This window comes from Polyodon spathula, chromosome 6, assembly GCF_017654505.1.
Source record: "Polyodon spathula isolate WHYD16114869_AA chromosome 6, ASM1765450v1, whole genome shotgun sequence".
Lineage (NCBI taxonomy): Eukaryota > Metazoa > Chordata > Actinopteri > Acipenseriformes > Polyodontidae > Polyodon > Polyodon spathula.
In genome coordinates, this window is record NC_054539.1 from 42,642,772 (window position 1) to 42,667,264 (window position 24,493).

At 37.4% G+C, this 24,493-nt stretch overlaps 1 protein-coding gene across 4 annotated transcripts in view; it reads left to right on the forward strand.

Moving 5' to 3' along the window:
* arid4b (AT-rich interaction domain 4B) overlaps positions 1-24,493 on the forward strand; it is a 109,860-nt gene that overhangs the window by 48,969 nt on the left and 36,398 nt on the right. For all 4 annotated transcript variants that reach the window (XM_041252887.1, XM_041252889.1, XM_041252890.1 and 1 more), the window contains exons 9-13: positions 715-794; positions 1,659-1,735; positions 12,308-12,447; positions 20,412-20,484; positions 21,168-21,262. In XM_041252887.1, coding sequence (XP_041108821.1) covers positions 715-794; positions 1,659-1,735; positions 12,308-12,447; positions 20,412-20,484; positions 21,168-21,262 — 465 coding nt within the window. The remainder of the gene's footprint in view (positions 1-714; positions 795-1,658; positions 1,736-12,307; positions 12,448-20,411; positions 20,485-21,167; positions 21,263-24,493) is intronic.

Sequence of the window (24,493 nt, forward strand, 5' to 3'; positions counted from 1 at the left end):
GCACCTTTCTTTAGCGGTTGCCTCTGACGATGGTTCCAGTTGGATTTGTAGCTGGTCTGGGGTGTTTACACTTCAACCTGTGTAGCTTCAAATTTTTCTTATTCTTACTGTGATTGGCTGCAAAGACAACAGAGCTAGCCAGAGATTGAATAATGTTTGTTGGGTTGTTTTTTCTTGTGTACAGTTTCCTAGTAACTGAAGCCATTGTCTTCTGGGAGATGTAGCTCTTAGTGGAAGTTTTAGGGGAGGCAGACAAGCTGTGCTATGCGTATTTTTACGCGTTATATTTAAACTCGGTGCGTATTTTTGATTTTTAACACATAAAAACGGCAGGTATGCAGATTATCTGAACCGCTGCCTTCAACATTAGGTACATTTCATCATGGTCTAAAATGTTAATTTCTGTAATCGGGGCCTGGTTTTAATCTCTTTGACCAATCTAGCGGTGTGGAGTGTTTTAAATCTTAACAAACTAAAGTGATTGTTTGTTTAGTCACAACAAATAATGATGTGTGCAGTATAAGTTATTATTAGCTCATTGATGTGTGATTCCATTTCTTTTCTGAATTGTCTTGTGCTTCTTTATTAAAGGAATGTTTGCCCTCCTGCTTGAGGTTTTTGCTGTACATGTCAGTCAACCAGTGCAAATTGTCTTAATTAACATTATGGGTGGACTTGTTCTCTTTTTTGTTTCCTTTTGTTTTACATTTCAAGGTTATCTCCCCAGACTGCAATGATGAGGTTGCTGTGAAAAAAGACAACATTCTGGTTCGTTCATTCAAGGATGGAAAATTGTAAGTCCCTATTATTTTTTGATGTACAAAGCAAAGACCACATAAAATATGTATATTCAGGTCGAGTGTAATGGCCTTAAAATCTGGTATCTAGATTTGTTGTGTGTGGGTGAGAGAAAAGAAGGTTCTGAGACCTATTTATTTTTATTTCCAAGGTCTCATTTTAACAGTTAGCAGTTCCATTATATTTTGAGTATGTTTAACTTGCAATACAACTTAACACAAATAATAGATTATTATTTTTTAAATGGGACGTACATCGTTTCCAAAAGACTATTAAAAATAAATACGTTAATAATAATAAAGTTTACCTACCCTTGTCACGTCAGGGGTCTTTTGTTTTATTTTTATTTGTCAAATGAAACGTGTGAAATTCTGCTAGGCCGGCTAGATGTTTTTGAAATGATTTTTCTCAAGTGTGGAATTAATATGAACCAACAACCAGTATAGTGATTGGAGGTGAGACAAGGAGGCTGGTTCAGTTTGTTACAACGCCTCTGTCTACTTCAGCATTTCAATAGTAAGTCTAAGGACATTGTTGATGGGAGATACAGGAAAGTAGATATTTGGTGTGTGTGTGTGTGTGTGTGTGTGGTGTGTGTGTGTGTACACACACACACACACACACACACACACACACACACACACACACACACACACACACACACACACACACACACACACACACACACACACACACACACACACCAAATATCTGCTTTCCTGTATCCCCCATCAACAATGTCCTTGTTTCTACAAGTTAGTAAATTGGCCTTTCTTGCTATGGGACACAAACAATATATCATTTCACTCAATTAGACTTACACACAGACACTGCTAATGGCGCTTTTTGTTTTATTGTAGCAACGTTGTTTTGAGAAAGGATGTCCGAGAAATCAATAGTGAAATGGCTCCCAAACCTGAAGCTGGCATGAAGCCAGGTAAGAAATAGAGTACAATGTTACTGTGTGAGTTTTTGAGGAGGGGAGGGAACGCGTTACATTATTTTATTTGTACAGAGTTGTTTATAACTTCCAGGGAAAAAAGTATGGGCAGTTGTCCACGGAGAAAGGAATAGTATGGTTAACACATTCTTAGTGGTAAATAGTAAAAACCGATGTGCACGGTTCCAAGCATTCCATCATCTTCTCTATGATAACTTGTTGCTACTTTTCCCTATCCATAAACAGGTTACGTCAGGTGAACTTGTGCTGGTGCACCATCATTCTAATCAGTGCCCTGTAGGTAACGCATGGATGTATCAGGCTGTTGACCAGCTCCATATCTGTTGTGTGTAGCACATACTGGATAAAGGGACTGTCCGTTACATCAGGGGTCGGCAAGTGGTGGCCCGTGGCCCATTTGAGGTTTGGTGGCGGCCCCTCTGAGTTTCTTTATCAGTATATATCTGCCGCCTTGGCACTTGCGCAGCTAGCTTCTGTTGTTGTTGAAGTGATTTTCTTACACCGCACACAGTCTGTCAATGGTTGCTAGGCAGTGTTACGTGGAAGTATGTAATCAATGCTTATGCAGTAACTGTATGCAAAGTGCTGAGTCCAGCGGAACGACAGAGGTGAAGTTGGCCAAATTAAATAAATTGTTTTAATTTGTTAGAGAAATGTTTTTTTTTGCCTTGCTGGGAGCTAAATTTACAATTTAATAACCACATGTAACGTTAAATTGGAATAGATTAAACCTGCATTTGTGTGTTATGGCTGCTTCAAAATACTATTTGCGCACTTATTTTTCATTGGATTTTTTTTTTCTTTGAGAAAGTAAATGAAATCCATTTAAACAGTTCTTTATCTTTGCTGTTGCACAGATTCGTGTTAAGCACTGTTTAAATTCTGTGTGGTTTAATATTGTTGACTGAGAAAACGATAGCAGCGGTATAGCGGTAATGTCTTTGTTCAAAGATTTCTTTTTTTAGTAAATACAATGTAATTGTACTCCATGCTTTTCCCACTGTATTTCTGTAAGTACATTTGATATTGTTTGGGAATTACAACCTGACAATTGAGTTAAAAATTATTCAGTTGTGTCGGTGGCGGCCCACAAGCTGTTTTGCAGGCCGCCTCAGCGGCCCCTGGTTACGTTGAGGTATCCGACCCCTGCGTTACATGTCTGATTTTAACTTGTTATGCAAACAGAATCCATGACATGTTGTGGCAGGGTGATTGCCCTGCACAGGTGGTAATTAGTGTTGGTGTAATTTGTATGTGGAAATGGGCTTATTGTGTGTATTTTTGGAGTTGATTTGTGTGATTAAATTATTGTTTACAGTCGGGCCCTCGATTGAGACTTGCTGTCTGCTAGGCTTGGTTGAGGGGAAGGGCAGCAAGTGATTGGCTGTGTTGATCCTCCATCAGCAGGTGGGCGGGTCTTGACCGACTGTCCGTCAGTTTAAAAACATCCGGTGGAGATTGCTCTGGGCTACTGCGACACCATGCCTCAGAGGGAGCTGCGTATACTCGAAAGTAGAGAGCCCGCTCTGTAGGAATGAGAGCTATGCAATCCTGAAACTGGAAGCGTGGCTTGTGAAGGAAATGCCCTGCCAAGGTCATATGAAGCAGCAGGAGTCGTTGTATGAATACCTGCTCATAAGTAAGTTAGTTTAGGGGACAGTGATCCCATGTAATGTGTAGTGAGGGTTACGTAGTGAGCTGATTCCTGGAGCAGGATGCCTCGGTTATAAGCCTAGCGCTCGCAATGTGTGTCATCTTTTATTTGTAGTATTTGTACTGTGTTTGTTTTTATTTTGCCTTTTGTACAGCTTCCTGTATCTGCCCTCTGTGCGTTACCATCGCTGGTAACATCACATGACCCCTTTGTTTATTTACTTTCTGTGTTGGTGAGTAAATCCTCCACGCCTGAGATATGTTTCAACTCCAACTTCATGCCTCTCTCTGTGTTGCCTAAGCAGCGGTTACTAACACACGACACGAGCACCTTGTCACTGTCGGACATGTATTCTGTAATTTTATAAGGAAGTACCATTTTTATTCCTATTAGGAAATACACTGGATCTGTGCAAGGCTCACAGTAACTCAAGACTGCTAAATATAATAATGTTTCACAAAGAACATTTGTCAAACTTCTGCCCATAGTGACCCTAGTGTTGTTACGACAGGTGTTTTATTATGTTTTTTTCAAACCTCTGTATGTGTCTTTGTTAAAATAAAGCCGCACGTTTACAAAGCTGTGACATTTCAGCAATGTGTCCTGAAAATATGAGGGGTACATCCACACTACTGCACCCTTGCTCATTGGAAGTGTAAAGAAAAAGATGGGCGGATCAGCTTATCTTCAGTGTCACAACTATTGACTGTCAGCTTGTTTCAAACTAATTTCTAGGATCAAGGAAATTTAGTCAAATGGCCTTGTAAATCAGACAAGACAGAACAGCAAAAGACCATTCTGTTTAGATGTTTCTTTATGGTGGCTGTTTTTCTTGTAGATTTATGAATCGTCATTCTCTGCTGCACTTAAGGACTGTGTTGGTCGGCTTCTTTTTGCTATTATGGCGCAAAAAAGAAGAAATTAAACATGACACGTCCTCTACTACAGTAGTGTCTGCCTCCTGGCTCAACATTACCGTCACTGGAATGTATAAAGGTATTTCTGGGCTTCAGGATGTCCTTGAAACTTGCCAAGCTTCAAAACTTTATATGTCCAAATAAGATCCAGGAAAAAAATCTCCAGACCTCTCCACGGTTCGGAACTGCAGCCTTATTAGAGGTAAACAAACATATCACTACTCCACTTGCCTTATGCCAGTAATTTTTCCTTCACCATGTCTGATGAAATGGTAGCTGATTCTTTATGAATTTGCTTCTTCGTCACATCAATTGTTTGCCACCAAACGCTACAGCCCTCTACTGCCACCCGTATTGCATACCTCACACTCTCCTTGATGAACAAGAAATGTGGTATTCACTGGAGCCCATGGGAGTTCACTTTTCAAATAGCAAGATGCACCACATATCCAAAGAAGCAGGGCTTACCATAATTTACTCTAACCACAGCCTTGGGTGCAAAGTTGTGCACTTTCTCTCCGATGTTGGAATCACTGACTCCATCAGTAACGGAACATTTACTAGGCTCCAGCGTTCTCCAGTTGCAAACACTGGAGCTACATACTGTGGAAAACAAAACAGAGCTTCCTGGCCCCCCTGCAAGATATCTGCTTTTTCTTCTCATGAAATCTGCTAAGTGCCTTCTGCTGTTCAGTTAAACTACTCCTCTACCTCTGAAAATTACATTACTGTTGCGCCATCTAGTGACCAAATAAACTACTTTCAAGGTTGTGTTTTCAAAGGAAATGTCACTCGTGTAGATTTACGAAGATGGGCCAGTCACAGCGCAAACACACCGCAGTTCGCATTTTTATTGCAGCACTTAACAAAGTAAACATATGTTAATGAAGACAGCTGCATTATACTAATTTAAATATTTGTTGCATCTTCTTAGTGAGATCTCTAGCATTATACACTGCGAGAGTCATGCAACATTGTTCAAATAAATAGCAGAAGTTGAGTTGTGGTTTGCTGCAGCAGAGGGTGCGTGAAGGATAATGCCTATACATGGAAGGGTGCAAGAATCAAAATAACATTTTGTTTTTGTTAAATGTAAACGTCATCTGTACAATGCATTCTGTTCCGTCTTCATTTTACCTATTTTAATACTGTTACACACACACGAAGTGTACAAAACATTAGGAATACCTTCCTAATGTTGAGTTGCACCCCCTTTTGTCCTCAGAACAGCCTCAATTCGTCGGGGCATGGACTCTACAAGGTGTCAAAAGCGTTCCACAGGGATGCTGGCCCATGTTGAATCCAGTGCTTCCCACAGTTGTGTCAAGTTGGCTGGTAGTGGATCAATACTCTGAATAGCTCGTTCCATCTCATCCCACAGATGCTCAATTGGATGGATATCTGGTGATTGGGCAGGCCACTGCAGTAGCTGAATTCACTGTCATGTTCGTGGAACCATTCGTTGACAATCCTAGCCTTGTGGCATGGGGCATTATCCTGCTGAAAAAATCCATTAGCAGATGGATGAAGGGATTCACCTGATTGGCAGTGATGTTCAGATATCCTGTGGCATTCAAATGTTGCTCCACTTTTATGAAGGGGCCCAATGTGTGCCATGAAAACACACTGCACACCATCACACCACCACCACCAGCCTGCAATGTTGACACGTGGCATGATGGATGCATGTACTCGTGGTTTTCTGCATACCCTAGTCCTCCCATCAGCGTGAAACAGCAGGAACAGGGATTCATTAGACTAAGCAATGTTTTTCTAATCCTCCAGTGTCCAGTGTTTTCCTTCCTTAGCCAACTGCAGTTTCTTGCGTTTTGCTGAAAGAAGTGGAACTCTGATAGGTCGTCGGCTGCCATACCCCATTCGTGTCAAAGTACGATGAGTTGTGCATTCTTTTATGGGTCTTTCGGCACCAATGTTGTTCTGGACTGTCAGTTGACTAACTGTAGCCTGTCTGTTGCTCTGCACAATTCATGTCAGCCCCCTTTGGCCTCTCATCAATGAGCAATTTTCGCCCACTGGCCTGCCGTTGGCTGGATGTCCTTTGGGTGGTGGACCATCTTTGATACACACGAGAAACTGCTGAGTGTGAAAAACCCAGCAGCGTTGCAGTTCTTGACACACTCAAACTTCCGCGCCTTGCACCTACTACCATACCCTGTTCAAAGGCAGTTAAATCTTTTGTCTTGCCCATTTACCCTCTGAATGGCACACATACACAATCCTTGTCTCAATTTTGTCAGGCTTAAAAATCCTTCTTTAACCTGTCTCCCCTTCATCTACATGAATTGAAGTGGATTTAACAGGTTACATAAATAAGAGATCATAGCTTCCACCTGGATTCACCTCGTCAGTCTCTTTCATGGAAAGAGCAGGTGTTCTATATATATATATATATATATATATATATATATATACACACACACAGTACTGTGCAAAAGTTTTAGGCAGGTGTGAAAAAATGTTGTAAAGTAAGAATGCTTTCAAAAATAGACATGTTAATAGTTTATATTTATCAATTAACAAAATGCAAAGTGAGTGAACAGAAGATAAATCTACATCAAATCAGTATTTGGTGTGACCACCCTTTGCCTTCAAAACAGCATCAGTTCTTCTAGGTACACTTGCACACAGTTTTTGAAGGAACTCGGCAGGTAGGTTGGCCCAAACATCTTGGAGAACTAACCACAGTTCTTCTGTGGATTTAGGCAGCCTCAGTTGCTTCTCTCTCTTCATGTAATCCCAGACAGACTCGATGATGTTGAGATCAGGGCTCTGTGGGGGCCATACCATCACTTCCAGGACTCCTTGTTCTTCTTTACGCTGAAGATAGTTCTTAATGACTTTTGCTGTATGTTTGGGGTCGTTGTCATGCTGCAGAATAAATTTGGGGCCAATCAGATGCCTCCCTGATGGTATTGCATGATGGATAAGTATCTGCCTGTACTTCTCAGCATTGAGGAGACCATTAATTCTGACCAAATCCCCAACTCCATTTGCAGAAATGCAGCCCCAAACTTGCAAGGAACCTCCACCATGCTTCACTGTTGCCTGCAGACACTCATTCGTGTACCGCTCTCCAGCCCTTCGGCGAACAAACTGCCTTCTGCTACAGCCAAATATTTCAAATTTTGACTCATCAGTCCAGAGCACCTGCTGCCATTTTTCTGCACCCCAGTTCCTGTGTTTTCATGCATAGTTGAGTCGTTTGGCCTTGTTTCCACGTTGGAGGTATGGCTTTTTGGCTGCAAGTCTTCCATGAAGGCCACTTCTGACCAGACTTCTCCAGACAGTAGATGGGTGTACCAGGGTGCCACTGTTTTCTGCCAATTCTGAGCTGATGGCATTGCTGGACATCTTCTGATTGCGAAGGGAAGTAAGCATGATGTGTCTTTCATCTGCTGCAGTAAGTTTCCTTGGCCGACCACTGCGTCTACGGTCCTCAACGTTGCCCGTTTCTTTGTGCTTCTTCAAAAGATCTTGGACAGCACATCTGGAAGCCCCTGTCTGCCTTGAAATTTCTGCCTGGGAGAGACCTTGCTGATGCAGTATAACTACCTTGTGTTTTGTTGCTGGCCTCAGTCTTGCCATGGTGTATGACTTTTGACAGTAAACTGTCTTCAGCAACCTCACCTTGTTAGCTGAGTTTGGCTGTTCTTCACCCAGTTTTATTCCTCCTACACAGCTGTTTCTGTTTCAGTTAATGATTGTGTTTCAACCTACATATTGAATTGATGATCATTAGCACCTGTTTGGTATAATTGTTTAATCATACACCTGACTATATGCCTACAAAATCCCTGACTTTGTGCAAGTGTACCTAGAAGAATTGATGCTGTTTTGAAGGCAAAGGGTGGTCACACCAAATATGGATTTGATTTAGATTTTTCTTCTGTTCACTCACTTTGCATTTAGTTAATTGATAAATATAATCTATTAACATGTCTATTTTTGAAAACATTCTTACTTTGCAGCATATTTTTACACCTGCCTAAAACTTTTGCACAGTACTATCTATATATATATATATATATATATATATATATACAGTGCCTTGCAAAAGTATTCAGACCCATGCCCAATTCTCTCATATTACCGAATTACAAATGGTACATTGACATTTCGTTCTGTTTGATATTTTATTTTTAAACACTGAAACTCAGAATCAATTATTGTAAGGTGACATTGGTTTTATGTTGGGAAATATTTTTATGAAAAACAAAAAAACTGAAATATCTTGCTTGCATAAGTATTCAACCCCTGTGCTGTGGAAGCTCCCAGTTTGCACCGATGAAAGAAATTGCCCAAAAGAGGACGCAATTACTTTACCATTGGCCTCCACCTGTGAACCATTAAAGTTGCTGTCACATTTTCTGGCTAAAAACCCCACTGTTGAAGGATCATTGGTAAGGCTGTGAATCTGAAGGAAAATGAAGACCAAAGAGCATTCTACAGAAATTAGAGATAAAGTAATACAAATGCATTGATTAGGGAATTAACACAAAATAGATAATGAACAAAATAGATAATGAACACAAAATAGATCATGGTGCCGCATTGACAAGTTATGATACTTACAGGAGGACAGTCAGTTCTCGTTAATACGAATTTCAAGGGACCAGCAACAAATGTTGCATAATGCAACTGATTTGTATTATCAGGAGTAGCCTATAAGTTGGAGGGGTTGGGGCAACCAGAAATGTCATAGACATTTATTTCAAGACTTTTAAGTACACCCTGCTTTTAGAGAAAAGTAGGTATTTGGCTGTTCCCCTCAAAAATGCTTTGAGCACAACTGGCAGTGCACGAGAAAAGGTAACCCCAGAAATACCAACAACAATTGTGACTGTTTAAAACATGGCTTCATAAAAAATTGATGCAATTGTCTGCAGCTTTTGTACATTTCATTGTAATATTTGAGAACACTGATTTGCACTGTCTTCACCCACTATTTGCTAATTTATGCAGAAACGCCCATAATTACATATTCATCTAGCATTGTGCCCGTCTAGTACATTTCATCCAAGACTTCCGACTCGTTTGCGCAACACTTTAGTAAACCTGCCCTCAGTGTTCAAAAATGATCTGTGACAGTTTTAAAAATTAGTATTATCAATTTATTATCTACATATGTATTTGTTTAATATTAAACACGGTTGGAGATCTACTTTCTTGGGCGGAATGTTATCACATATATTTTCATTAAAATATATTTTAAAACTTTTTATTTATTTTTTTTAATTCAAAATGGCTGCATAACTATTGTATAATCACAATATGGCACTCCAGGACGTATGTTGTTGAGGGATATCGCCACTTCTTGGGTGGTTGAAGGCACAGCTTCGCCTTGTGACTCAAAGCTCACCCACTGCATGTGATGGTCCTCATAGGGTACTTCTATGATGCATAAAAAGGTCACATTATCATTTATATAATTATTGTTAAAAACAGAAATAAATTGGATGTATTCATACCTACAATAAATTATGTAATTGCTATGTGATTGTTTGTTTTCATATGGAGAAGAGCAAAGGAATAACCTGTATCTGTGAGTTGCTAAAAATCCATCATTCTCATTTTCACACCTTGCTTTTTTCACTATCAGAGCAAAACTGGTGTTGATTTCATCTGATGCTTCAGAAGACATCATCTATCTTTCAGAAGTAATTGAATGTGGCTTTGCATACATACCAATCCAGCGTTGTGCTGCTGAAATTCAGGACTGAGCTGCGTTTTGATAGTTCAAACAATACTGTCACCGATACACGTTTTATACAACTTTTAAGATGTCTGAAGTAATTTTTCTTTTGATTTGGACCCCGATTTCCTGAGTTTAGTCAAGAAATGCCAGTTACAGATTTGCTTGTGAGAAACTTCGCTGAACAGCATGTAGCCCCTTTATTAGCACCAGTAATGGTAGGAAACAATAGAGATGCTTCAAACTGACAGCCTGAGCTCAAGGTTCTATGTTAGAAGACTGCTGCGAAGTGGCCATAAACAGGGTTTGACAATGAAAGTAAAAATCTGGCAGGTAAAATAATCCCTGAATCCCTGTCTGGGTTCCTGGTTTACTAGGGCAGCCTCCTTGTAGCAAATAAAAAGTGTATACCACGAACGATCATTCAGTATCATCTATATATTAAATAATTCCTCCTTGACTTTACGTGTCTCTGCCAAAGGCAGTGCAATCCCAAAATAGCACAGACACAAGGATACTACTGTGTTTGTGTCAACACTAAATAACCTAAAAACAAATTTGTTTCCCTGTATCATGGCAGTAAAGCAGAGATGACATCTAAAATAATAATAATAAAAAAATAAAAATCATTCTATCAGCAATTTAGGGACCCTGCAGTACACTCTAATTGGCAAAGATAGTTTGAGTCCAGCCTATGAAAGTTTGAAAGACAATCAACCAAACGTAGAAGATGTAGGAAGCTGCAAAGATCAAAGGAGACCACAGAATAGACTTGTGGTAAAGTGGCAGGTGACACCCAGCATATCTTTTGGGCAAACCAGTTTTCTTGGCGGTGTCCATCCTCTCTATCTTGGAATTCTAGTTTTGCAGGGAAGTGGGGCTACCTTTTTCTTACTGCTTATAATACACCTCTTACGTGCTAATATTTTAGAACTGGCAGAAAAAACTGGTGAAATGTTAAGGGAGAAATGAATGCTAGATTTGCAAGTAGGTCACACATTGAAGACTTGATTAAAACTCACATCCTCTCTCTGTGTAACCATATGAATTGATCATGAAGTCCTTTTTCAGAACTGCTTGTTAAACTTAACCAGAATTGAGAGATGAGCTGAATTTTGGTCCTGCTCATTCAAACTTACTGTAGAAAAAAATAGTGCACACCATTTTGCTTTTCAGACTACCACTCTGATTGGTCTACCTATTGTTAACACATATTGGAAGCTATGTAATAGAGCTGCTATCTTGAAACAAGATGGCATAATGGCCAGAGGAATTGACCTCTTTTACATACATTCCTCTTGTCCATACAAGAATGATTAATCAATCCTAAAGGGTACAGAGCAACGTTTTTGGAGACCTGCCTAGCTTGTGCTGTCTCGTTAGACCCCAGCATAACCAAAACTGGAAGAAATACAGTGCATTCAGTTTATTGGTTTGACTGTTTATACAAAATTATTATGAAATTGATTTGAAATCGTTTTGTTTCAATCAGGAACAGAATAAAATTAAACCAGTTTTGAATTGGGACTGTTAAGATTTGCTTGCTGCCAAGTAAGTTCTAAGCCAGGGGTGTCAAAAACCTCAAAATGGTAGTATTTAACAAAAATAACCATACATAGCATATTAACATTCCCCTAAATAGCACAAATTACCAGGGTACATTAAAAGTACAGGGTTTTTTCTACAAAAAGGTATCCTCATGTTGGCTTTTTTTATTCAATTGCTTGTGTGTGTCTCTGAATAGGCCAATTTATAATGTGCAATAGAATCATTTTTTGTATATCAACTGTAACCCTTTTTTTCTTATTTAGTGAAAATGTCATTGTGAAGGTGGTAAAAGAAAAAAATAAGCATCAAATCTTTTAATTTCCTCTTACCTGCTAATAATGTTTGTAGTCATTCTGAGTGGATCTTGTTTGAAATACTCAAATATTGTAGTGCTCTTTGGTTCTGCCATAAACATATTTAGTGTGGGCTAGATCAGCAAAAGTGATTTTATTTTAGTAAGCACCAGCACCACCTAGTGCACAGCAATACAAATGTAAAAGTATGAAAAATACATGTGAATCTACTTACTGATGATTTTGTATACTGTTTACTTCCTCTATTAATATATTAAATTTAACTTGGGCAAACTCTCAAACTTTCAAATGTTTTCATGTAACTGAATTATAGCAGTTGGGCCTCCAGGAAAGATGACTTGCCTCTCCTCTTTCCTAAAGGTTTAAATACTTCAGGTCTTTCTGTGTCTCTTTCCTCGTCAGCTTTGGATCGGGCTCTGGAGTTCTTGAAGAGTGGAGCTGTTCCCAGTAACTGGAGGATAGAGCTGAAAGAGGAGAGCTCCAGCAGTGAGGAAGACGATGACCAGGAGGAAGAGGAGGATGCTAGCAGTGAGGAGGATGAGGTAATAAATACAATAAATCAGTCCGGTTTAAAACGACTGCTTGTCTAGCTTTGGAACACCAAGACTGACCACATCAAAGTGGATTGTAGCTGCCAATACGAAAGGATAATGAAATATCCTTCAGGGGTACTGTATGTTATAGAGAAAATATATAATGCACAACAGTGTGTCAAAGTGTTTCTGAAATTTGTAGAGCAGAATGAGATAAAAATAAATAAATAAAAACTTGCTGTACGTAATAAGTTGCTGAATATGAAAAAAATAAATAATTGTATTTCTCATCTAGGCTGCAATTCCGCACATTGTGATTTAAATGTCAATGTTGCAGTTTAGATCTTGGGGTGTGGTATACATCATCTGTATTGCAATTTGTCGCTCAGTTACATTTTAATTCCCTTGCCAGGAGGTACCTATCTCCATTGACAAGGATATTGTGGAGAATAGCTTGCATGTGTGCACGCTTACATACTTATTGCACTAGAGAAATGTTTGTCCAATTGAGATAAAACTTGCTAAAGACCTTCTTTAGCACAACTTAGTCATACACTGGGAGGGGAGTATGTGGGGGCTGTACTGCCTGTCTGCGTCACACTTAAATTGCTGAATGTATTTAGAAAATTGCTTATCCATTTGTAATGAATTGTGGGTATGAAATTCAAGCACCAAATTATTTGCTATTTGTTGATGCAGTATATACTGTCAAAAGTTAGGCCGCTTTTTCATTGTACTTCTACCTGATTGACTGGTTATTGAAGCCTATGTCTTGGGAGCTAGTTCTGTGTTTTTTTAATGTGGCTAGATGCTATTCTACATGCTGTGCATGTAGGTTACAGTGATATACGTTTTAGTTCACATTTAGTAGTTGTAAATGATAAAAGCTGCATGAAAGGACTCCTATCATGCCACTTGTGAAGTAGCTGAGGTGTTTCTGCTTTCTCATGTTTTGCTGAATAGTGGCACACAGCGCTTATGCACAACTCGTGTATAGTTTTAGTTTATAACGGGGCACGTTGCATGACCACGTAAGTTTGGCTACTAGTAGACAAGTGGATTTTCATGTACATTCTCAAATTTTTTTGGACAGTCAATGTATAAAAAGGACATTTTCAGAAAAGAAAAAAAAAGCATTTAAGTAACTTCTGGTTAAATTGTTCTAATACTCTATGGGGTAACATTGGCTTGGTTTACATGCACTTGAAAATTGCGGAAACGCGAATATATCGTGAATCAGCAAAAGGACATCCTTTTGGCAGCGTGACTTTAAGTGCAGGGTCAATCGCTTTCTCATGATAAAAATTGCTGTAAAAACCCATGTAAACTGGAGCAGGAATCGTGCTTGTGGCTCATGAGATCCCATTTTTCTGACTTAATCACCTACTCTCCAGCAGAAAGGCCGTACAAAACATAGACACCCCCCCAACAAACACACACACACACACACACACACACACACACACACACACAGAGTACATTTATGGACTACTAAACTAGAACCGCCGCAGTTATACTCAACCTACAACCGCGGGTACATTTTAAACACCATCAATATTAAAAAGGAAGACAAACTCGGATACAACTCAAAAGTTTTATTCAAGCACATCATATCAAACTTCTGCACAGCCGAAACGCCATATTTAAATGAACAATTAAACATAAAAGGGTTTATTTTCTAACTTACCACATATAAAGCACTACTTCAAAAAATTAAAAACTATAATAAAAGTAACATTTAAAAAGAAACTAGTGTGTAAACAGGTGTATGCACATACAAAACTGTTAAAACGAAAGTAACATTATCTTGTGTGTCTGTCACTCACAGCACAGAATCCAGATTGAGCTGCTGCAGCCTGCAGCTTTGCAGTTTTCTGATCAAAATTTTTCATCTGAAGTGCTGTGGCTAGCTTCAAGTTTAAATCTCTCCTACCTTGCACAAAACAAAGGATTTGATGTCTGTCAGGTCCAGTAGAGATAACAGGTTTGTGTGCGTGTGTCTGTCTGTCTGTCTGTCTGTCTAAAAGCTGAATATTGTAGGTTATATTCAAAATAAAAACGTATTGTAAAAGGCTGTTCTAGTGTTAATGAAATGTAACTTTTAGATGTTCCACAAACACATACACACAAATATAAATTCTAAGTAGCAAAACTTGTAGAAATTATATTTTATGTAATTTAGGGGATGTGTGCGTAACCTGACAAACAAATAGCTAATGCGTGGTGTAATTCAAAATGTGCACTACAACACGTGAATTAATTTCTCTTCCTAAATGTTTTAAATTTTGAATTAATTTCTCTTGTTAAATGTTTTTTGAGTTTACTTGCTGCTCTCCAATCTGGAGAATCCAGATTGCATATTGTTTTTAATACTGCCTGGACCACAAAAGTTGCCTTAACAACCAGCATGTGTTTTTGATTTCAGGCTTGTGCCCAAAGCCATAATGGAAATATGATAAGATACAAAAAAAATACTAATGTGAAATGGGGCGATCATTTTGTTGACTATTTCTGTATTTGTTTATTTTACTGTATACTGTATTATAAATGTACATATACAAAGTCAACCAGTGACTTAAGGATTAGTCAAATTCAAAAATATCTTGTGTGTACTGTAGATGTAATTCTGTGCATTGAACATGTGGCATAGTTCTTTTGTGTTTAATAGTAGATGCTGAGAACAGTATTCGTTTTTTTGTGATTTTTATAAGTTAATGCGATGGGGTCATACCATTGCGGAGGCGGTCGTATGTACTTACGGATGTCACACTTAAAAAGTATCTCTGTATATCGGGAAAACCGCTTTCTGCCCATACCTCTTCCCATCTTGGTCATGTGCTCTCCTTTATCTGGGTAACTGCTTATCCAAATGTCACGAAACTCGGTATTAACATTGTTTGGCAGAAGTTATGAGGAATATTAGGTTCTTGATGTAACGAGAGGTGTCTGTTCATCCATACATCTGGTTTGTGAATAGGTCTCAAGAACAGCTTATCCCAGGCTTGTGAAACTTGGTAATTAATTTTCTATACTATTCTGTTACTACTGATATATGTCATGATTGCACATTTTTTTAATCGTACAGCAACTCTAATCTTGAATTTACAGCTTGGGATATATGTTACTATGTTAAAAAAAAAAAATATTAATCGTGCATGCCACGATTGAATTAGTGTAGTCATTGTTTGAATATAAAATTAATCACTGAACAATATTAAGTAGCAAAGTACTCAAACTGAAGGACTTGTGAATGGGAAGTTTTTTCTTTTTTTTTTTTTAAACAGTCTGACATTGGATAGAAAGAGGGCTACTGTCAAAGTGAGTTCCAGTATCACAGAAGTGCATCTAGTCTGCTGTACCACTTGTGTGCTGCTAAACACGCTTTCACTTCTCACAATACACTTTCTAGTAGTTCTTTTGCTACAGACAACAACAATACAACAACACATGAAACCCGCCAGTTTTGACAGAATACTCTTTTGGAAATTCAGGATCTTTGCAAACCCATGAATCAAGCTAAGTACGATGCTATAACCGGTGCTGTTGCAAAGTGGATAGCTACCGACTTTAGACCCGTTAAAATTGTAGCTTTTGTTTTATTTCAATAACCACATTTATTTTAAATGATGTTATTTACAATTTTAGAGTATATAACCGTTACTCAGTGAATGTTAGGTTTGATTTAGGCAATTTCAAGTTATTAATAAAAGAGAATTGAGAATTGCACATTATTATTTTAACTGCAATGAAAAACATCAGTTTATGAGTAAGGAAACTGGTCATTTTAAATGCAGTAAGGTGGGTAATACACTGACTCCATTGTGATTTAGCAGTTGGTTCAAACAATTTCACAACAAATGCTGGATTGTAAATAAATATAAAACTATAAAGAGGGACTAACAAATGGGATCCAGAAATAGGAAAACAGGGTTTTTATGCTGGGTTGATTTTTGGATGATGATAGCATCTGTAATAAAACAAACTTAAATGAGATGGATGCAGTAATTGTATCAATTAAATATGTGATTAAAACCAATATTAACTGAGATACAACATCTCAAGATTAATCGCAATTCATTTTTTTATTCGCTTGACAACCCTATTATATATGTTTACATTTTGCAGCCATAGAGACTTCTGGGTCAAGAAATATTTTCAGGTTTTGGTCTATGTTTGACGAGAATAATCACTGGTACTGAGTAAAATGAAAAATCCACTGAATTTATGTGACTGTTGAGTGTGTTTTCCTGGCACAAATTACCTGCCAGACATTAAAGGTCTCCAAATGCATTGTGATTTGTCCTGCGATAAAATGGTACGTTTGCTGTGACACTGCCTTTCACACCAGTGGCGACAGGCGCACGCGATATGATAGGAGACTCTCTGATTTATAGCATCAGCTATGACAGTCCTGGTACAACTAATAAACATGTAGAATACATAATAGCTGTTCAGATTACTCTTTTCAGTAAAGGTAAACGAATCATACACAGCAGCTATATCCAGTACCCTGGAAACGGACACCAGTTGTTCTCCCTGATTGCCATGTTGTTGTAATTTCCTCTTTTTGCAGTCTTTCTGTTTTGTCATGTAAGCTGTGAAATATGTATTGAAAATTGTAGTTTGCAAAACAATAAGGTACCGGTATTATAAACTGTAATTTACAAACTGACTTGATCAGAAGGGTTAAAAAATGAGCTCTTTGCAAAATGTTATTAAATGTTTCATTGTCCATGAAAATGATGTCTCCTTGCTGCAGACAAGCCTCCCACATCACCTTTTCTTGTATATAGCCTCTACTGCCTGACTGCGGCCAGTTAATGCCTGTTTTTTAGGTTTTTTAGTAAAAATAAAAATCCAGCAAATCTTAAAATAATCCAGCAAATACGAGGCCTGCAGTTACCGGCACCTTTCAGAAATTAGACTAAATATTTTATTTAGACCTCATTTGCAAAATCCCCTCCCAATTTTAGCGGCTTCATTCAGAAGTGCCCCAGAATTACATATGCTAAAGCGCTCAGAGACCTTGCCCCTGCGAATCATGTCTTTATTGCGTGTTTATGCCAGTGTGCGTGTTTTCTAAATCCCATCCAAGAATTCAGAACCCTCAGCACATGTTTTACGGTAGTAAAACATGCACAAGCTTTTTATAAATTGCGAATTGAGCCTTCATTACGGTGTCCTGTCACAGACATGATTTTCCTTGTCTCTAGACCAGAGTCCGAAAGTATCAATGTTTATGTAGCGTTTTTAGTTGTAGATTAGAATGTTAAGGGTAAAAGCCGGTATTGCACAGATTGATTTAAAATTGAATTCACAGTTAAGCAGTTCAACATTCCAGCGGTTAGATTAGGAAGAGCAGAGGGCCTAATACTGATCCCTGAGGTACTCCACTGTTTACCTCGCTCCATGTTGAGGTTTCTTCTCTAATCAGTGCTTTCTGTTTTCTATATGTTAATCACTCCCTAATCCATGTGCATGCATTTCTTTGAATCCCTACTGTGTTCAGTTTTAAAATTAATCTTTTATGCAGGACTTTGTCAAAAACTTTCTGGAAATCTAAATAAACCATGTCATATGCTTTGCAATTATCCATTGCCTATGTTGCATCCTCAAAAAAATCAAACAGGTTAGTTAGATCCGATCTCCCTTTCGTAAAACCATGCTGACTGTCTCCCAGGATACTGTTACCCTATAGGTAATTTTCCATTTTGGATCTTATTATAGTTTCCATAAGTTTACATATAATAGAAGTCAGGCTTATTGGTCTGTAGTTACCTGGTGTGGTTTTTTCTCCATTTTTGTGTATTGCTGTTATGTTTGCAATTCTTCAGTCTGTCAGTATAACCCCTGTCTCAAGAGACTTACATGATCTTAGTTACCGGTTTGTAAATAACTTTTCTTTTTTTTGAGTACTATTGAGAGGATCTCATCTGGCCAGGGGGATTTATTTTAAGAGCTCCTAGTCCCTTTAACACTTCTGCCTCTGTTATGCTAAAGTTATTTAAAACTGGATAGGAACAGGTTGGCATGTGGGGCATGTTGTCCGTATCCTTCTTTGTAAAAATTTGTGAAAAGTAATCATTTCATATATTTTTTTCTCTTTATATATGATGTTGCTATTTGTATCTCTTAAACATTTTGCTTCCTCCTTGGATGTTCTTTTGCTGTTAATACTGGAAAAACTTTTTGGAATTGGTTTTAGCCTCCTTGGCAGTGTTCATTTCTATCTCTCTTGGCCTTTCTAAGTTCCTTTTTGACTTGTGTTTTGAAGTTTCAAGTACTCTTTCTGAGTACTTTGTTGTTGGTCCCTTTTAAATGCTCTGTAAACTGCCTTTTTCTCAGAATATTTTTTAAAATGTATCTGTTAAACCATTTTGTTTTAGATTTTGATTTGTCTACTTTTGGGATATATTTGTTTTTTTGCCTTTTTTTTTTTTTTTTTACTCCAGTCTACTTCTGTTAGTCTCTATTTCATTCCTACATATTTTGCCTTCTTAAAATTGTAAACCTTAGCTTTAGTCAGAATCCGAGTTTGCCAATGATTCTCTGACCTCTGTTTTGGTTATTCTGCCTTTTGTTATTTAAAAAGACTAAATCAAAGCATGCCCCTTTATGCTGTGGCAAAGTGGTGAGGGAAAACAGGTGATTACAGATTAATCACACAGACAATTGCTTTCAGGTGCAAGTGTGATTTATTTAATGAATGATAATGTCCAGAGCCCGAAGGCAAACGCCAAATAATAAATGCTGTAATCCTCGGGTTTGACCCGCAACCAAAAGTCCAGGTTTTACACACACCAACACTAAACTGTTAGAAAAACTGTTTCGAACCTTTTCTATCTTCCTGGTGGTTTTCGGTTGTGCCACCTGCTCAGACTCCTGTAGCGCTCTCATTTCGTGCAGCTCTATTTTTAGCCTATTTATTCATTGAAGTCCTGGATCTTGCAGCATTTTACACACACTTTGTTTAGCTCTGCTGGGTTTTCTCGGAGTTCCTGGATCATGCAGGTGTCTCCGATTACAGATTTATTTGTTTTTTGTTGTTGCAAGTTTTAATTTTAGTTTCTGCAGCTGTCAGCCTGCTTTCAAACTGCTTTTAAACTGCTCTGCTCTTTTCCACAAAATACTTCTCCCACGCTGTCGCTGTTGAAGCCCACTTCAGTATGATCGTGTTAACACGATCCAGGTCCTCAAAGGGTTAATCTCTTAATTTTTATTGGCCAAATCAGGATTTCCGTTAACTGGTAATTACTTCTCAGAGTCTGTTTTTAAGAGGTAGTTGACAGGCAGAGACTGAAGCTGCCTGTCCTTTTGACTTAAAGCAAAAGGTCTGTGATGGGCAGCTAGAAACATTGACTGTCACTAACAAGAGCAAATGAGTGTGCCTCTAGCGTGCCTATAGACTACGAACTTTAAAGGCACAGGCAATTTAATGAAGATTTGTTTATTTTGTTTTCATGCAATTCTGATTGACTGTGCCTCGTGTGTTAGCTGAAATGAAAGTATGAAGTGCAGTTTATTATAGTATTGTTTTTTTTACTTTTTCTCTTTAGTCTAGATATGTCAGTCTGGTTTCTTGCACACCTACAATCTTTTCAGTACAAAATGCTTTAATTCACTCCGATATATAAAATATCTGAAATTATGAAGTGAAATATGAATGTTAAATACAAAAAATATTTCAACAACTTTTGAGAAACAGATTGTTATAAACTATTTTCTTTCATTTTCTCAATTTTTACTTTTTCACATAGGCCTGTTTATTCTCCTTAGCTACGTGTAAGTGTATTGCTTTAAGAATGGACAGGTGTCAATCGAATGCAAATGTACATAGTTACTACACACCCTTTAGTTTGACTGAGCAGCCTTGAGTTACATCCTTCTTTAGCAAGTGCCAGAAACTGTAATGAATGGAGTGAAATGTAGTTTTAAGGTTTTTCATTTCTAAAATATCTGTTTTGTGTCCCTAGGAGGAAGTAGAGCCTTTTCCAGGAGAATCGGACAACTTTCTGCAGCAGCTGTACAAGTTCATGGAGGACAGAGGTAATGATCGCCTATTCAGGAAAATATCCTGTATGTTTTACCACAGCTGTTGCTGTGATTCACAATATACAATATAATGCAATTTAAACTTGTATAGCAAAAGCATGGGCACATGTAAACGAGTAATTAAAAATTACTAATTGTATAATTTATCTTGTATTGCAACAATTACATATATTGTCTGAACAGACCCATTAATCACGCTAAGCCTGCTGCTGCAGCCCAAAGTCTGACTATGGCTGTACATTACTGAAGCTCCTGACGGATAAAAGAATAGGTGTGCAGCGTCATACCAGTAATGTAGCTATCAGTAACAGATGTGGTTGGAATGTATCAAGGCACGTATTAAAACCTATATTTAATTATTCGATTTAATTCATTCAATAGAAAGAAAGCACACAATAAAGGTGTACAAGAGTAGAATTGCCCAGTTAAGGGCAATATGTTTTCCAAGCAAATGGTTATTTACAGGTCTGTAGTCACTGAAATATAGTCCATACATTTTGAAGTGGTTCTAGGTTTATCAGAGAAGGATTTTTAGTCGAAACATTTGTCATGGATTTTACAGTATCTTTTAGCATTGTTAAATGTACAGCTATTGAGTGTTTTATATTTATTGATGGTTCAAGGTTGAGTAAAATTATATGCTGTCTTTTTTTAATTGTTACCGCTCTGACCTACAGGTACTCCTATTAACAAGCGGCCAGTACTGGGATATCGAAACCTGAACCTTTTCAAGCTGTACAGACTGGTTCACAGGTTGGGAGGATTTGATAATGTAAGTCCAGCCTTTGTAGTGTATTTTCTTGCTTTTATTGCTCTGTTCAATCTGCTTATTTTGTGTATTCATTGGACCCTACGTAATAAAATGATAACAAAACTGTGGTGCAGTTAAGTGCTCCATTGAGTTCCTTGCTTGTTTTATATTGTTTAAATGACTTTTACTTTCTGAAAATTAAGTATGGCCCAGTAAGTTTATCTTTCTCATCAGATGAAGTGAGTGCCAGCATACACTGTATAGCTACAAGTGGTCTGAAGCATATAATTAATGCGTAGTGCTCCTACGAAATGTGAGCATGAAAGCCTTTAAAAACACAAACAAATTGGTTTTATCAGAAAAATTGCCAGTTTAAAGAAAATACCTCCCCTCCCGCTTTTCGTTTTTTATAAATCTGAGCAACGATTGCCCTTAAACTGGGATCAGTTAAAGTAGCTGTAGTAAACAACATCGTTTCATACGTTTTCCCCACCATGCACATCCATTTATTATTTTGATTTCAAATTTGCAGTTTTGAAAAACATGTATTTTAATTTTAAAAGCTGGTATCTGCTACTACTCAAAGTTAAAGTAAAATCTGTTTGGAAGCCATGCTGTTAGACTGTCTTGTACGTCCTTGGTAACTTCACCTGGAGGATGCTTTTCAACCAGTAACATGCTTTGGCCCAGAAGACACTGTTGAGGTGAAATTACCCAGGAACTTGAAGTTCACACATGTCACCTTTTGAATAAGGCTTACAAACGGAGAGCTTCCTTTAGCCTAAAGCAGGGCTCTTCAACTGGCGGGCCATATCCGGCCCGCCAGCTACCACCAAGTGCCAAGTAAAATAAATATGGAAAAGAAAAAAAAAAAAATATATATATATATTGTAACTGTATGTCTTTCTTTTGTATCCGGCAAAGCTGCGCGCGCATCACTCCACCCCTGTCCAGTCACTAAGCCACTCCTTGCGACTCACACAAGCCAGTTCCATTGAGTTCTGCTTCGCCTACTCTGTGGGTGATTTTTATTTATTTATTTATTACTCTTATTGCTATTAAAGGTTATTTGTTTCTGTTTTATTTTGAAAGTGATATAAACATGGCTCTCTCTGGATAGTAAGGAGAGAGAACTTGACGGTGGAAGTTGTAGATTTAGCAATGAGAGGAAACAATAAATACTTATTTTACCAACTGTACCTAACAGCACAATGAGTGTATGTCAGTAGTTAAGGAATACAATGTGATTTAAGATGGCTCAAGGAATGAAGTGCAGTTTTTTGCATTGAAACACACTAGTAACTGTTATACTATTAATATGTCAGACACAAGCAAGGGAGCTATTGCTGAGTGAGTCTTGGTTCAAATATTTCAGAGAGAGTCACGACTCAAGCGCTGTGAGTATATGATGAACAGGAAGCTTGTATTTTATTTTGTTGTTCATACAGTACTGTAATTCCTTTTCATTCATTTGCTCTGAAATTATATAAAAAATAGAAAAAAAGTCGTTTTTCGCATTGTAGGCTCCAACATCAGGTATTCAAATGACAATTTTAATATATGGACAAGAGAACATTGGTTATTTTAATTTTTTTTCATTATTCATTCATTTTAAAAAAAAATATTGAATGCAAAATCTTTGTGTGGTCATTGTATCACACATGACCAATACGACAAGCACTTAACGATACTATAATATACAGTAGTTTTATTTAGAAAAATGCTGCATGTGTGGCTGTCCTGTACATTTTATTTTGCATTCTAAACCTATACACACTATACAATAAGAGTATTTCTTTTTAAAGAAATGTTGGTTTAATGTGCATACATTAATGTAGATTTATTTTCCTATCCATTGTTTTTTGAGATGCATTAAAAAGTATATCATATAAAGGAGATTAACAGTTTGGTCAGAAATATCAAAAAATTAGTTGGGGAAATTGACCAAAACGTAGAAACATAATTACATCGATTTCCCATATGCTACTGTTATCTCTTTCCATGGGACTAATCTGTTTTTTATTTCATTTTTGTGTCAGATGAAATCGAAACAGACACAAGTTTGTTTGTTTTAAGTCTCACATGTTGTGTGATGAAAGGTTTTTGTGTACATTTATTTTATTTTTTTTCACTCATCATTAGCTTACTTATGACCACATTGTCACACAGTTCTCGCTCTACGACTTCATGTAATAGTATATACTGTATTACTTCAATTTGGCAATGCCCTCGTATTGACGCTCCTGTGTCAGCTTTATAATAGAGGCCACCCTTGAATAAAGGTATGTAGGAAGGTAAAACACACAGTAAACAAATAAACGCGCAACATTATGTACATGTAACGCTCCCAGAGAGGCGGGAGACTCATTCTAGAACGTAAATTACAAACTAATGTACACACACATAGTAAGCACATTTTATTTTATGGTAGTACCGTTCTGAACTGTCACTGATAAATGTACTGTCGTCATAGTAGATTAACCACACACGCTGCTACATACAGGTAGGCTACCATATTACAGAAAATAAGCAACCGCTATACTTCTAAAATTTCATAAATCATGTTCTAAAATATTGCAGCATTTGAAAATTGTATTATTAATAAAGGTCGCCCTCTTATAAAGGCTGCCCCCTTTTTAAGCGCCGCAGTCATTTTGATCAATTTAAAATAAAAGCTGCGGCACCAAATTCAAGTAATACGTTATTAATTTACAACAGTTTTACTATTAACATGTCACATATTTTGAAATGTTTGTAATAGTACTCTGTTAAATTTATATGGTAACATTTGTAAGTCTTGTTCATTATACTAACATTATGTTATATAATATTTATTGTATTGTTTAACAATGTGTAGAGCAAAATACTTCTGGCCTGTCTACTCCTACCTTTTTTTCCTAATCTGCTCCTTTAAAAAAAAAAAAAACTAGTTGGAAGAGCCATGGCCTAAAGTAGTAAGATACCATGTTTTAAATTAAAACACTTACAACCTGTTTTAGCTAATAGAAGTACAAAACAGGTAAGATTTATTATTATTGTTATCTGCAATTACTTCAAAAGAGCTTGTGTTATGATTTTAGTATCAGCTTTTTTAGATGAACAAGAGATAATGTGCAGTGTTGTTTGCTGTTTTTAGATTGACAAGGTTTTAGACAGGTTTTTTTTTTTTTTTTTTTTTTACTGTTTAGTTGCTTGATTTATTGGCCACTTATGAGTTTTTAGGACTTCATTTTTTTAGGTTTATCATTTTTT